The following is a 15,017-nucleotide window of genomic DNA, read 5'->3' as shown; positions in this document are numbered from 1 at the left end:
ATGACATTTTATTAAACTAAACAAATACAATGCTAGGCCTTTCATGGGGGTTCAGGGAGAAACGGCTTAGAGAACTCCGAACCAGCACCGCCGCCTCCACTGGACACAAAAATGGAGTCAAACGCTGCACCACATGTTCCTTAGAATAAGAAATGAGGACATTTAGGCATCTGCTTACAATTTCTGATAATTGCCAGTGAGAGATTTAAGGTCAACTGGGCCAATTTGATTTTTATGGCCAAACCTGTTACCACAAATATTAGGAATCTATTTTCTTAGCACCAAAACCTATCCTGTTTTTTTCACAGGAAACAAGTCTGAATTCAAAACACTGTCAAGTTCAATATGGGCTTGCTTGTCAAAACAAACTGCGGGTGCCAAGACTTGTGCAAAACAGCCCCACTGCCTCAAAAAACACGATTTCCTGTAATCAACACATCTCCATTGTTCCACTTTTAGTCTTCTGGAGGACACTTTAGAGAAAACTCCTTTTAAAAATAAAAGAAATTACAACTCTATGTGTGCAGATAGGACAATAATGTCTATTAAAAAGCACTGCAGCTCCACTTATACTCTGCATTTTACATCCAGGAGCAGAAACGGTGGAAGGAGAAATAAAAAGAGGAATTCAAAGTGCTGCTTCTGGGTTTTCCCGTCCAAGAGTGTGAAGCTCTCCGAAGACAAGGCCGGCGTGTTGGTGGAGTCGCTCCAGGCACAGGGATCGGGTTCAGCAGAGCAGGAAAAGAATCATTAGCTTTAGTGGAGCAGACCGGGCTCTCCGCTGTCTCTTATTCCAACCTCCTCTCCCACTGAACACTTTCACTCAGTTAACTGCTGTTAACACCTAACAAGCACACTCAACACTTTATCACACAAAACGCTGTATTCGCCATCACAATATGAACTTCTAAAAACTACTTTATATGCATTAAACCTTTATTTTGTCTTTATTTCGTGCATCTAAGCTCATTCAAGTGAGCTTTTATTAAGTAAAAAAGGAATAAAATGTTTCACTTTGAAGAATAAATTTAAAAATAAACAGATTATTTCCATCGGACTGAAGTCTGATGCTATATTTTGTTACTACAGCTGTGTTTACAGGCATGTGGCTTTTTCTTTTCAAAAACAATGATCGCCAAACTTAGACAGGACTTTTAAAACACAAAAACTGAAACAGAATCATTTATGAGATGTATTAAGGATTCAGAAGATCCACTGATTGATTTTCCTTAAAGGCCTTTACCCGTATCTGTGGTAGAAAAACGCGTATTTTTCCATTTTACTAAGAGACTTTTGAAACCGCTGGTTCCCCCTTTTGTTATTTTTCAAAATAAATATGCAGAAACTCTTTCATTAAATAAGAAAAAAATGTGATAGTTGAGGAAAAATTAAAAAAATTAGAAATCGGATTACAAATCTAATCAGGAATTAAAAAATATGTCGAATTTAATCGATTCAGTGAAGTGACAGTGATACCCAGAGTCCCAAAAAACCTCTGCACGTCTGTATTCAAATCATTGACTGTATATGAGATCTGGATTGAGTGACCCCTCCCCTCGTGTTCCAAACAGGAAGTTTAAAAAAGCCAAGTTCAAATAGACTTCTTTTAAGTAATTAACAGCTATTACTCAGTCATTCTATTTGTCAGAATATACATTCTTGCTCTGATACCTTCTTTTGACACATTCTTGATTATCCTTTTTTTTTTTGTGTAGTGCAAGTTTTTCAATTTATAAACTGGCCAATCAGATACCCCAATAAAAAGTATGCCTCAGATTGAACGTTTGATTGACAGCTTTTCCTGAGCTCCGCTTTCTAGTGATGGGGGTGTGGACTCTCAGCAAGCTCATTCCTGATTGTGAAGAGTGGTTGCCATAGAAACTTTGATTCAGATCGACTGGGACCAATCACTGCTCATTGACATAGCGTGGCTCCAACGTGGCGGCAGCCTTAATACTAAAAAATGATGACTGAATTGAGTTCATTTGGTTGGAGCTGGAAGTAAGGCATTTTCTATGGATGACACAACAGTCAATGATTCTGACTAAAGCGAACTAAGTAAAGGACTGGGGTTAAAGGTGCACCCCAAAAACTGGCTGGTGATAATACTCCTGTATTTTGAACAAATAACAAGAAGTACAAACAGTAAAAAGTGGGTTGGGAATGACAGCAGCACAACAGAGTCTGCTCATACACATCTATAACCATCTCACTTAAAGTTTTGTCACTAATTCTCACGTAATCTTGATTTCAAGGCTTAGTGTACTCGATGTGGGATTACATTTTCCTAAAACTGAAGAAGAAAGGGGGCTGCTGCTTCAAACCACGATTCACATCCCGATGACTCCGGTTGGACGCTTCACCACACGGACCAAAACAACTCAAACGGCCGACGACTCCTAAGCAACAGATGCCCCCGTCCCTCCCCGGCCTACAGGTTTTTCATCCTGTGAAAAGGATTGAAATTCCAGTTTGGTGCGACATTGTGAGAACTCTATCCCATGACCATTATTAGCAATTCATTGCTATACAAAGCAGTAATACCCTGAACAAACACTCACTCTGCCAGCTATTGAGGCTCAGCACTCAAAGGCCTAAAGCGGCATTTTGATCCGCGTCTCAATTTTGAGCGGAGCCGACCTGCAGGAGGCTGAGGGGATTCGTCCCAAAGCCTCATTCATCCTTCAGATAGAAGAAAAGCTCTGTCATCGTCACCTCACACGACCTTAATAGCAGTCTCACTTAACATTCATCATCAGGACAACCACGGTACCAGTGTCTCTGATTTTAAAAATACATGTGACTTTCTGTCTTTAGAATAAAATACTGGAAAAAAATAAAACACATTAAACAAAAGATTAACTGTCACAAACTAGTCTAAAGTTTCAAACTAGACAAACACCTGATTCCAGAAGTGTTTTTCCTTCATACATAGAGTGGTTGTTGCTCCTAAATATCTCACTGTTTTGTGCCGTTCTTTGGTTCTTAAAGCAAAATAAAGGTGAAATCCTAACAAGCTTTGGTTGCAAACATTACGACGAACAGTTCTTCCCGTCACAATTCAAGCATTTAGGTTTTGAGAGAGCAAACGGATGCGACTCCTTCCCCAAAATGGCTCGACTTGCTCCTGTTTGCCATAGCAACCGCTGTTCCCACGGCAGCATCCCTTCAAATAAAATCAGGGGTTCACTTAGCTTCAAGTTTTAATTTTTTTTTAAATGTTTTTCTAAAAATGTACTTGTAGTGAATTGGGTTCAAATGATAGTGAAGCAGTTAAATGATCAGTCAGTAATCAAGACACTGCATTCATATTTATTAGTAAATGAGTAAAATAAAAGGAAGCATAAAAAATTGGAATCTTAAAGTTATGGAAAAATCTGGGAAACGACCACAAGCACAGCCAAAATATTCACATTTTCAAACCACAATGAAATAAAAAAAGTGGTTTGGTCACAGTGGAGATGGAAGCATGAGACTAGAGGATGATGTGAACAAGATAGTGGCGGTAAGCATACACAAAATATTGTTACTTCTGTTTATGCCGAGAGTGTTATTTATGTTAATGTTAAAGGAGTGTAATGTAAAATGTATGAAAAGCGTAAGGGGAAGGATTAAATAAGCCTCTGCTCGCTCTGTTTTAAATAAGAAAAAAAAGTGCCTTGTTAGAAATAATTAATTTTTTGTTATTGTTTTTAAGCTTTTTGGTTAAGATTTGTTTTCTTTTTTTAAATGAAGATTCTACTTTGCATGTTAAAAATAAATGATTAAAAACTACCTTAATACATTTTGAAGTGCAGCTCTACTAATAGATCCTGGCCAGAGGCAAACCGGATGTTAAAGACCCATTCCAATGAAAATTGGGTTTTTAAAATGTAATTATGGAATTTTCCTGATGATGGAGTACATAAATTAAGAAAATAAGCTTCAAATTCTTTATTGTTCAGAATCAGGAGCAGATAAAAAAAAATGTAATTAGAAAACGATTGCATTTGTAATGTAGAAAATACGCTGGGTGGGCCACAAGCTGCCTGCTCCGCTCCATTCCGATGAGTAAGCTTGTAGGCGACTAGATTCATGGACGTCTTGTAGCTCAGATATTGTTTGCCATTTTTGTTGCACCAGTAATGTCAGGTTAGGGGTAGGAGGGGCTGTAAGCTAGAAGGGGAGAATGTAAACAGAGAAATCTCAGCAACAGGAAGGGGGAGGAAGGGTCTGCAGCTCTGCAGAGACTATGTCCTAGAAAACAACACAGGTTTTTAAATTTTGTCCAAAAGTTGCATAATCATAAAAAACTACGGGGAACTCTTCTAAAATTGATCAAAGGACGATCGGAGTGTGACTTTAAATTGTTGGAACTATTTCATGGGACAAAACATTGACATTTGTTTCATGTTATAAAACAATTTACACAACTTATATCAGTAAACAAAAAAAGAAGTCTGTTTTTGCCAAATACTCCATACAAGGAGACACTTCAAACATGTTAGATGGGTTGTAGGAAATGCTAAAAAATATACATAAAATAATTCATATTATATTTTAAAACATAAAATTAAAAGGATTTATTAGGGAATCATTCATAAGTATTTACTAAACGGTATGAAAGTGACGTTTTTCAGGCTCATTGCAGCTTTTCTCTAAATCCAACATTTATTTTTATCTGTTTGAAACTGCAGAAGTGGACTATTTTTTTTTTTCTTAAACATCAAGTATGAAGAAAAGTTGAAGACATAAAACAGACATTCCTTAATAATAACATTAATCAAGGCTGCTCCAAAGGGACATGTGGAATCTCAAACATCAGCCGGGAAATCGAACTGCAGCAACACGTTTGGGGCGAGCCGGCCGGCCGGCCCGCCCTGCTTTACTTTCCGCATAACCTTAATGACAACTACGTCTGTTCCAATCAGCTCAGCGCTGCTCCGCACTCCATTTTTCAAACTTTATGACAGTTTTAATTGCTGCCACCTGCTGCCTGATTGACCCACTCAACGGCCACTTTTGCTCACATGTGTGGATGCAGACAAAGACGTCTATTAGGAGCAACTTCCCTCTGCTGTGGTGAGGTCACTTAGGCAATAAATTAGTTCCAGCCCGTCTACCCTGCCGCACCGACGCACGAAATCCAAGAAACGCTGACACAGACGAGGACGAGACGTTGTAGGAGGACAGGAAGTGGAAAAAAATTATTAAGATTACCAGCCAATGTGGTTTACAAATAAACATCAGGTGTGGGGTGAGCAGTCAAGAATGGTTAACCTAAAGATAAAGATGAACTTTTCAGAAGGTATTAAACAACTGGACTACTCAGTTAGAAGAGTTTGGTGTCTGAAATGCCAGCAGAAATGAGCATCAGATGAGAAAGTCGTCTAAAATTAATTCCAGAAAATTTACATTTTCTGGAATTAAATTTAAACCCTTTTGTTTATGATGCAAAAATACTGATGTGTGTTTAACGAAAAAGCACCTTGTTTACTCGCCATCTCTAATTTGAGCCACACATTTTTAACATGATGCAACTTTATTGCAAAGAATTAATTATCAACACATTTTTCCTTATTTTAATACATCAAGTGGACATTTTAAAAAGCAAATAACAATAGATGAGTTACTGTCACTATAAATTTGTGAAAATTAGCTGAACTTCTTCCCGCCAAAAGTTTTTTTGAGATTGGCCATTTTGAAATTCCAAAAAAAAGCCCTTCTACTGCCCCGAGTGGACAGCTGATAAACTACAGGACAGAAAACATGGACCAAGTTATATACAATGGGTCTTTAAGGAACGTTTTGATCATGCTAATAAGACAGGGGTCTCAGAAACGCATGTTTTAAATATTATATCAATTGCTATATACAGTTAAAAAAGGTCATTTCAACTTTAATCAACCATGAACTTTTTCTCTAAATCAGATAGCTGTACCCTCACACCTGTCAAATTCCCAACAGGGAAATAAATCTAAGAGCAATATTTAAGGGATTCAAGAGCAATGCATCAGATATTTCTTGTATTTTACTTATTAAAGTTTTCTAGAGCAAAGGGCTGCAGCGTGCCTTAATAGATGGACTTTCTGGAGAGTTTGTGTCTATTTTAGAGTTTATTTCCAGATTATTTTGTTTTTCAGCCATTTTTGAACCTGTCGCATGTTAACCAGTTGATAACCGTCCGACCTGCTCAACCATCACGACCTGCTCATTAGTAAAGATCCAAGGATCAGATTCTCCCAGAGATACCTCAGACCCAATGTATGCATTTTCTGTCCCTGGTCTCTAACTTTGTAAGGAGCTGCTGCTGCCTCATCTCTATCTGCTATCAAAACTTTGCAATTTTTTGAGCAGTTCCCTGCTGTACTCTGAAGAGCTGTACACGTTTATAGGTGTACGTCAAAAAGTGATGATAGCGAGGATGACGTGTGTCTTATGTAATGCATTAATTTTCAAACATTTCCAACATGTTATTTATCCTCATATCATAAAAAGCACCAACAGGGGAATTTAAGGGCAAACCATGATAAATTATGGATTTTTTTTTTAAATTCAAGTTTTAAAAACTGTTTACAAAAATGTATTTTAAGATTTCAGGTTTTGAACAGTGTATATCCAGATAGGACACCTGTTAACCTTCAAATCTTCCTCCAGAATTTATTTTTTACAAGTTTTTCAAAATAAAGCCAATATTTTAGTTTAAGCACCTTAATTACTTCTTTTTTATTTCCAAATTTTAATAATGAAAACAATACACCTCAATGCAGTTTCTTATCCACAACTAAAAATATCCTATTTGGTGTATATGCAATCAAATCTTTTTTGTATTCTTTTATTCATTCAGAATTTTTAATGTTTTAATAATTTCAAGCTTCCTTTTGGTTGCTGGTTACGCCATAAAAACGATATATCCCAGGGTACTTCACTGAAGAAAATACTGCAATATGCTGTGTGTTTGTAGGGGTCTGGTGTTTTATCCAAACACAGATATACATGCAGATAAGACTAGAGAGTGAGGGATCACAGAGTTGAATGCAGATGCAGCGCAGTATGAGCGACACGCCCCTTAGCAGCAACACAACACCTGTGCTGCTCCTCTCTGCAGTGTGAAAACACGGCCACAGCACTGACTAGAGAAAGTTAACCACTACGGAGGCTCTGACATAGTTTTCAAACATCTGAGATCAGTCCTAGAACCCAAAGAATTCAAAGGAAGCAGTTTTTTTAAATTGCTGTTGCACAAATAAAAATTAACAGCAGGACAACCTAAAATCTGCTTTTCTCCAAAGTCCATGTCCAGCAGGAAGCCCCAGATCGAGGGCTATAGTCTCTGCCGATAGATTAGGCCATCTTCAAATCTCTGCTAATCACATCATTCTGCTGAGGCGCGTTTGCTTCCGGGCTGCTGGAAAATCAAGGAGCCACTTGGCAATACAGATAGATATGGAAAAGTGTTAGAAAATTGATTTTCTTTTGTTAAAAAATCTGACTTTAAACTCCAAAGATTTCTCATTATGGTAAAAAAAAAAGACAAATCTGCTGACCATTTGTGGTGGGGTCACCAAATGTCTCAACCCCAACTCGTTCCTCAGATTCTCCAAACTTTCATAGTTATGGAAACATTTTTGAAATGTAAAAAAGGAAAAACTGAGTTTTCACATCAATTTAGAAAGATTAAAAATATACCAGCAGACATGGAGTCTTACATCAGAGCAACATTGTGGCTGAAGTTAATACTGTTTTCCAACTTACAATAGAGAAAGAAGACAATTTTCTGTTTGCTGTTTTGCAATATAAAAATCTAATTCTTCTAAAGATGGTTAATTCAACTTCACTTTTTCCACTCCATGTTTGATTTTTACACTTTAGGGCTAAAAAACCTAACAAAAATATTTAGTAAAGTAAAGAAATACCAACTATCAGTTTCACATTCAGCAAGTTTGTCTGTTAATTTAAAAAATATATATAATTAAGTTGTCAGAATTTGTTTTTCCTGATTTCTGATTCACCCTACAACATCACCCAACATTTCTAGAAAAATCTACGGTTTGGCTTGTCAAAATAGTCCAGATAAATGAATTTCACTCAACATTTCAATTTCAACTTGACAGACAAACAACAATGTCCATAAATGGAGATTTCCCATTTTTGGTTTCAGCTCATGCACTAAACTGCAGCATTTCACAGACTTTGTTATGAATTTGTTCTCCAATCTTTTGCGCAGCAGTTATCCCACGTTTCATACATTTTGGAAATAAAGGGACCCAATGCCAGATTTCAAGCTTGAACCTTATAAGTGTGTCTGGTCCATAATCAGATTATGTCCACAGCTTTGTTGAATATTTGTAAAAAGAAAGAAAACAAGCGACTCAGACGTAAAAGATGTAAAGGTATGAGGTTAGAAAAGTAGTTTTCAAGCCATGATGAGGACATTGGCACCTTAACATATTTCAAACCACTACCTGGCTGTGGTTTTCGTATTTAGGTCTTAGTGATGTAAGTCATACGCTTGTCTATAATAACATACTTCACATCATCATTATCATCATTGGACTGCACGTCATAAAACCACAAAGAACCACAGCTGGCCTTCGTCTGAACACATATTGCTACTGAAGTGCTGCAAACACAGATCCCTCTTCAGGACCACTCAGAGCCCATTATAAACCTCATTCTAGTATGCAAAGTCCTCACTTAAGGTGAAGTTACATTAATTACCACAACAAACTACTAACTGAACTACAATGGAGGAAATAAACCTCTGATCTCTTTCTCATTTTGTTGGTTTGCCAACCTATTTGGTTCATTTGAACAGTGAGAGATAAAATAAAATAAAAATTAAACAACAAATAAAATCAAGAAAAATTTCACTTTAAAGAATTGTTTTGCATTTTATTGTGGAAAATAAGTATTTGATCCCCTTCTAACCATGAAGAGTTCTGGTTCACATAAACCAGATAAACGTTCCTAATCAACCTGTTACCTGAACTGAAGACATCTGTTTGAACTATTCACCTGTAGAAAAGAATCCAGTCCACAGAATCAGTCCATCAGTCAGACTTCAAACTCTCCAACATGGAAAAGACTCAAGAACCTTCAGTGGATTTAAGGGAGAACATTGCAGACCTGCACCAGACCGGAATGGACTACAAAACAATCAGCGAGAAGCTGGAGGTTAAGGTCAAAACTATTGCTGCAACATGACTATCAATCCACCTATAGGTCTGGACTCCAAACAAGATCTGACCTGGTGGGGTTTCCATGATCATGAGAACAGTCAGAACTATAAAACTATTCAGCAGGAGTTTGTTGATTATCTGAAAACAGCTGGTACCACTGTCACAGAGGAAACCATTGGTAATATTTACGTCACAATGGTTTAACATATTGCTGACAAAGTAGCCCTGCTTTAGAAAGTTTGTGTGCAAGCCGGCCTGAAGTTTACCAATGAACATTGTAAAGCACAGAGGGGGAAACATTATGCTTTGGGGTATTTTTCTGCCCAGGGCTACTTCCCCATGTCGACAAGAGGATGGGCGGAGCCGTGTTCTGTCAAATCCTGAGTGAGAACCTCCTTTCCTCCTCCAGGAGGCTTCAAATGTGTCGTGGATGGGTCTTCCAACAGGAGAATGTCCCAAAACATTCAGCCATGGCAAACAAGGAATGGCTGAAGAAGCTTATCAATGTCAGGGAATGGTGTGACCAGTCTCAGGACCTCCATTCTATAGAGAACCTATGGAGAGAGCTAAAGCTCAGAGTTGCCAAGCGACAGCCACCAAATCTGAATGACTTTTGCAAAAAAGACTGGACCACAATTACTCCTGATATGTGCAGAAACCTGCTCATCAACTACCACAAAGGTCTGACCTCTGTGTTTGATAATAAGGGTTTAGCCACAAAACTAAACTCTGGAAAGAGTGTTCAAATACTTATTTACCCTCAATGAAATGCAAATATACATTCCTGATTTTTTTTTTATCTCTCCCTGCTCAAATGAACCATTAGGATGACAGACTGTCAGCTTCTTTTTAAGTGGGCAAACCTACAAAATTTGCGATGGATGAAATAGTAATTTCCTCCATGGTACAATTAAGAATAAGTTTAGGCCCCTGTATCGATTAGGAAAAAAAAGAAGTACCATTACCCTTCCAGCAGATCCATGGTAGACGTGGTGACCTCTGCATACAGCACGGTGTTTCCTAGAAGGCTGCTCTTCAGGTGTTTTCTGTAGGTCTCAAAACTAAAGTGTGGCCACTCCTGCGACCCCGTGGAGTCGGTGATGAGGGCCAAAGAGCCTTCAGCCGATACGGGACCTTCCTTAACTTCAGAGGAAGACACTAGCCGGAAAGACGTCTTGGATATCTTGAACTCTGCATTTTGATTGGACTTTGTCTGCAGCCACTTCATGAAGCTGGTTCTGGCCTCCTGTGTGGAACAAAAAGGAGACAACTTCAGCTATTCTGCATGTAAAGAGGCAAATCATCTTTAAAACTTTTCAAAGCAACATATGCTTATTAAAAACTTGTACGTACATCATTCTCTAATAGAGGACTGATATTGAGAAAATTGAGTTCAAAATTGCATTTCTGAGTATTTCTTGATTCCAATCATTGTTAATCAGGAGCAGATGGAAACATTTGAAAAATTGTGTATTTGTGGTATAGAAAATGCAAGCTTCCTGCGCCAAACTCTTAGCAATGGGGAAGGGAAGGGGGGCTGGGCTGCTCCACACCAACAGTCTCACCCACTACTCAAGAGGTTTGATTTCTGATGAACCACTGCCGCTGTGCAGAAACTTTGTCCAAGTAACAAAAGTTTTTTTTTTTTTTTTTTTTTAAAACAGCATAATCATGATTAAAAGACCACTGGGAACGCTTTGAAAATAGATGATAAGATGATTGGAGTAGGACTTTATGAATTGCAATAATATTGAACTTTTTCTTCATGCTAAACGTGAAAGTCTCATGTCTTCTGATTCAAGGCAGAAACAAAACTGAGGTGAAACGTCTTTGATTAACAGTTTGAGTTAAAACATTATCATTACACCTAGAAAAGTCTACATTTGCATCATAAAACCTTTTTGTAAAATTGAACTTAAACTACTAGAGAAAATATTTTCTTTAATTATTTTAGATAAATAGGAAGAATTTAAACATTCACCACATTCACTGCCAAATTCAGGGATGTCAGATTTTGTATTCATTTGTTGACTTTAACCAAAGAAGATTCAAAGAAAAAAATATATAAAATCAATTTTGGGAATTTGAGTACAGCAATCATCAATTAAAAAGTTCTCCTGTTTAAAAGCTGCAGTTTTCCCCCCAAATATCAGCAAAGAAACCGTGAAAGGGATAAATATATGATCTCGTTTCTACAAATTTTAACCGAGTGCTTTAAAAAAAACTTCATATGTATCTTGATAAAACAATTCTTAGGCAAAAGTGAAATTTAATAGGTGTAAAAAAATTAAATAACAGCGTAGAGATATGTTTTTTCTTATTTCTTGCTGATCCAAGATAAGATCTTGAATTTAGAATTTAATGAATGTTAACTCTTAATCAGATAATCCGATCAGTGGCCTTGTGGTGGAGTGTTCACCCTAAAACTGGAGGGTCGTCAGTTCAAAACCATACTCTAAAAAGGTTTTGGATTGGGGGGGGATTAAACCACCAAATATTTCCCTCCCGCAGTTCTATCTGCAGGTCACTGCTTCCCCAGGGGATGGGTCAAATGCGGAGAACAAATTTCACACGCCTAGGTGTGTGACAGCTAATGGGACTTTATGTGTTCCTCCATTTACAAGTACCAGCGTGTAGAGAAAGACATTACATTTTGTAAATGGATTTTAATGACATGTATGTGATTTAAGAAGAATTTGTTGAACAGTTATACATTCATGTCCATTTTTTGGCCATCAGTATCCTACATTTTAAGAAGTTGTTTCTGTTTAACCATGGTAGAGATCTTACTCCCTCTAGTGGCTGTTTCTAAAACACCCCAATCTCAGCTCCAGCTTCTGTTAGTGCTCACTTTAGAATTTTCCCCCAGGTTTACCTTTTTCTTCTGCAGACCAATCTAATTGTCTCAAACTAATTTCTTGAATTTTCTTGTAGACATATGGTTTCTTTTTTTTTTCTCCTAACAGGTTGTCTTTAGTAAGGAAATCTCTGAACTTACTGAAACTGTAACATCTGTGTTTTTTAACTATATCTATCCTTTAATGTCTGCTACCGTTTCACAATTTCCTGTAAAAAGAGTTTCAAGTCATCCCTGAGATATTCATGGAATCTTTATTTTTGAGAAAACATTAATATTTTCCAACAAATGTCCCAAGTTAAGGATTTAGTGAAGAGTTTTCAGTTCGTTTAATGACCAGAAGTAAAAATTGTAAAGTTTTAATAGTATTATCAATAATTCAAATCTTTACTCAGTTTTAATGTTACCTCTGCTGAAAAAACAAAAGCTGGGAGTCAGATTTGAAGAGCTGCCCTCGTGTATTTTTACAAGACCTCTGTAAACAGACGTGAAATTAGTCTGCAGCATGTGTTCACATTTTTGCATAAATTTACCAAGTCAAATGGTTTCCACATGTGTACAATGCAGAACATCTGCATGATGAATGAACAGTTGCTCATAGGGGTGTAGAGAGGAATGCTAAGAAACAAGAATTCATGCTAAATTCATACTAAACTTTGATTTTCATGCAAAGCATCATAGAAAACATGCATAAACTAAGCAAACCTTCACTGTTCTGGCAGAAGGACAACTCTGCACTGCAGCTTCTCACCTTAGAGGTGGCGAGCAGGTGGACCGGGCTTTCGGATAAAGTCCGGTTTGGTTCGCAGTTGAGCCCCAGAGAGGAGAGGATCTCAGTCAAGATTTCGTGCCGCAGCTTGTTGCCGAGCTTCAGTTCATCGAAGCCTTTTCGGTCCAAATTCTGAGACTCTGGTGTGACGTCAAAGAGGACCTGCAGGTAAATGAACGCACGTTTACTGAAAATCTGACACAGACGAGGAAAGACCAGAGCTTCACTGCTAATTAGTTCAGTATAAAAGTGGTTAACGGTCAACTGTTGAAATTTGAAGTCTTGAAAACATTTGTGCGGGCTGAACATTCACATTTACACAAATGGCTCTTTTGCTACAGGTTTTAACACAAAAACGTTCATTAGACTTGAATCAGGAGCCTGTAGCGTCATGTAAAGCATCAAGATTTCTTCTTTAGAGTCATTTATGTGGTTAATTGCTAGCTAAGACTGAACATTATAAGTCAGTTTTAAGGGCAGCATCACCGCATTAGCATGCCACACTCTCCATTTAAATGTCTTTTAAATTACAGCAAAATAAATGTTGTTCAACGTCCCACTCTGGTCATCCATGGATCTGTTTTAAAAGTGTTCCCAGAGGTTTTATAATTATGATTGTTGTTTTTCAACAAAATCCCAAACCTGTGTTGTTTACTAGGATATAGTTTCTGTAGAGCGGCAGTAGTTCTAAAGAAATTCACCCTCTGAGTTGTGGGCGGAACTGTTGGCATGAAGCAACCCCGCCCCCATTCCCATTGCTGGAGCTCTGAGCAGGGAGATTGCATTTTCTGTCACAAATACTCCTTTTTTAAACTCCATTCTTTTGTCTGCTCCTGATTCACAACCACTTGAATTAAAAAAAAGTCCAGAAAAGAAATGTTAAGTTTGATTTTCTTATACTATGTCCTCCACCACGACAAAAACGCTACAAGAACATCCCAAACACCCTTTTTGTCTAAGTGGGTCTTTAACATCCTTTTGTTGTGGTTCTGTTTTTTTTATAAAGTGGGTTCACCTGAGAAAGAACAGCTTCCCCTCCGTCCTCTCCGTGGGTCACCCGAACGATGACCATGTCCCTCGGATGAGGGGCGTCACTTTTCAGCTCCCCCCAGAGCTCCACCTCTCCCCCTCCCAGAGGGTCCCGTATGTAGACCTTCCCGCTCGCCAAAATGCTCACTTCCAGCTCTGTGCTGTCTTCCCTGGTGAAGGTCAGCCTCCTGACTTGCATGTGGCAACCGTCCCTGGCTTCCAAACGCAGACCTGCTGGGCAGAGGGCGGAGCCCACCCCCAAGACCTTACCGCCCTGGTTTAGGTAGATGAGAAAGCGGGTCTGAAGCTCAGGGGTTAGGGGCCCCTCATCTGCCAGCACCAGGAGCCTGGTGTTCTCCAGCCAGGGGTCGCTCAGTGCCTGCTGCGGCTGGAGAGGATAGATGATGCTGTTTTCAACATTGATGCACTCTGATAAAACCTTGAGGATGGCCTGATAGCGCTCCTGACTGCCACCGGTGTACACCAGAACATTTGGGAGGGTCTTGCCTTGACTGAAAAACCCTTTGGCGTCATGTTCAAGTTCGTCCAGACCCTCATCCACACTGTTCAGATCCACTGATCCATCATCCGGGAGGTCGGGGATGTTTTCGGCCGACGCGTACTTCACCGACAGGATGGTGCTGTTCTCTAGTTCCAAACACTCGTTGCAGCTGGAAAGATGGAGGTGATGGGCGTGGCCCTCCATGTGGTGATGGTTCCTCAAGCAGCTTTCATCCAGGTTATTGACCGGGCCCAACACTTGGCTGCTGGGGAGCGGCTCTGACCCGCGCCGCTCCTCCAGCATCCTCCTCACCTCCGGGAGGAGAAACAGGCTGCCTTTGCGGCCCTGAAGCTGTTGCGGTTCAACGGTCAGGTGATGACACAAGGTTTCGGGGACGGATGTTTTGGTCGCAGAGGAGTTTGCGCTCTGCTGTTGCTGATCCTTCAGCAGTTTGCTTAGAGTACGAGCTTGAAGAAGAACCGCTGCATGAACAGAACAATAAAAAAAAAGTGAGGGGAAACCATCTTTTTTGTTCAAAATCTGATGAGATTTCTTCAATCATTGACAGCATTTTCACTTACAAACTTAACAACTCAAAGGGAAACAAACTCTTTCTGGTGGTCAGAATGGAGGAGGCAACAACTATGTTTAGTGAGCCTGCAGGAGTTACTGGGGAGGGAATGAACGCAATGAAGGGGA

General features: G+C 38.9%; 1 protein-coding gene across 1 annotated transcript in view; it reads right to left on the bottom strand.

Annotated features, from left to right (window-relative positions):
* The window catches only part of hlcs (holocarboxylase synthetase (biotin-(proprionyl-CoA-carboxylase (ATP-hydrolysing)) ligase)), a 29,387-nt gene that overhangs the window by 10,990 nt on the left and 3,380 nt on the right, over positions 1-15,017 (bottom strand). The window contains exons 4-6 of the mRNA XM_004076454.5: positions 13,803-14,800; positions 12,770-12,949; positions 10,127-10,407 (exon numbers count right to left, since the gene is read on the bottom strand). Coding sequence (XP_004076502.1) covers positions 10,127-10,407; positions 12,770-12,949; positions 13,803-14,800 — 1,459 coding nt within the window. The remainder of the gene's footprint in view (positions 1-10,126; positions 10,408-12,769; positions 12,950-13,802; positions 14,801-15,017) is intronic.

The sequence above is a fragment of the Oryzias latipes genome, chromosome 14, assembly GCF_053564925.1.
Source record: "Oryzias latipes strain Hd-rR chromosome 14, Olatipes_Hd-rR_3.1".
NCBI classification, from domain to species: domain Eukaryota; kingdom Metazoa; phylum Chordata; class Actinopteri; order Beloniformes; family Adrianichthyidae; genus Oryzias; species Oryzias latipes.
This window is presented reverse-complemented; position numbering and strand designations above follow the sequence as displayed.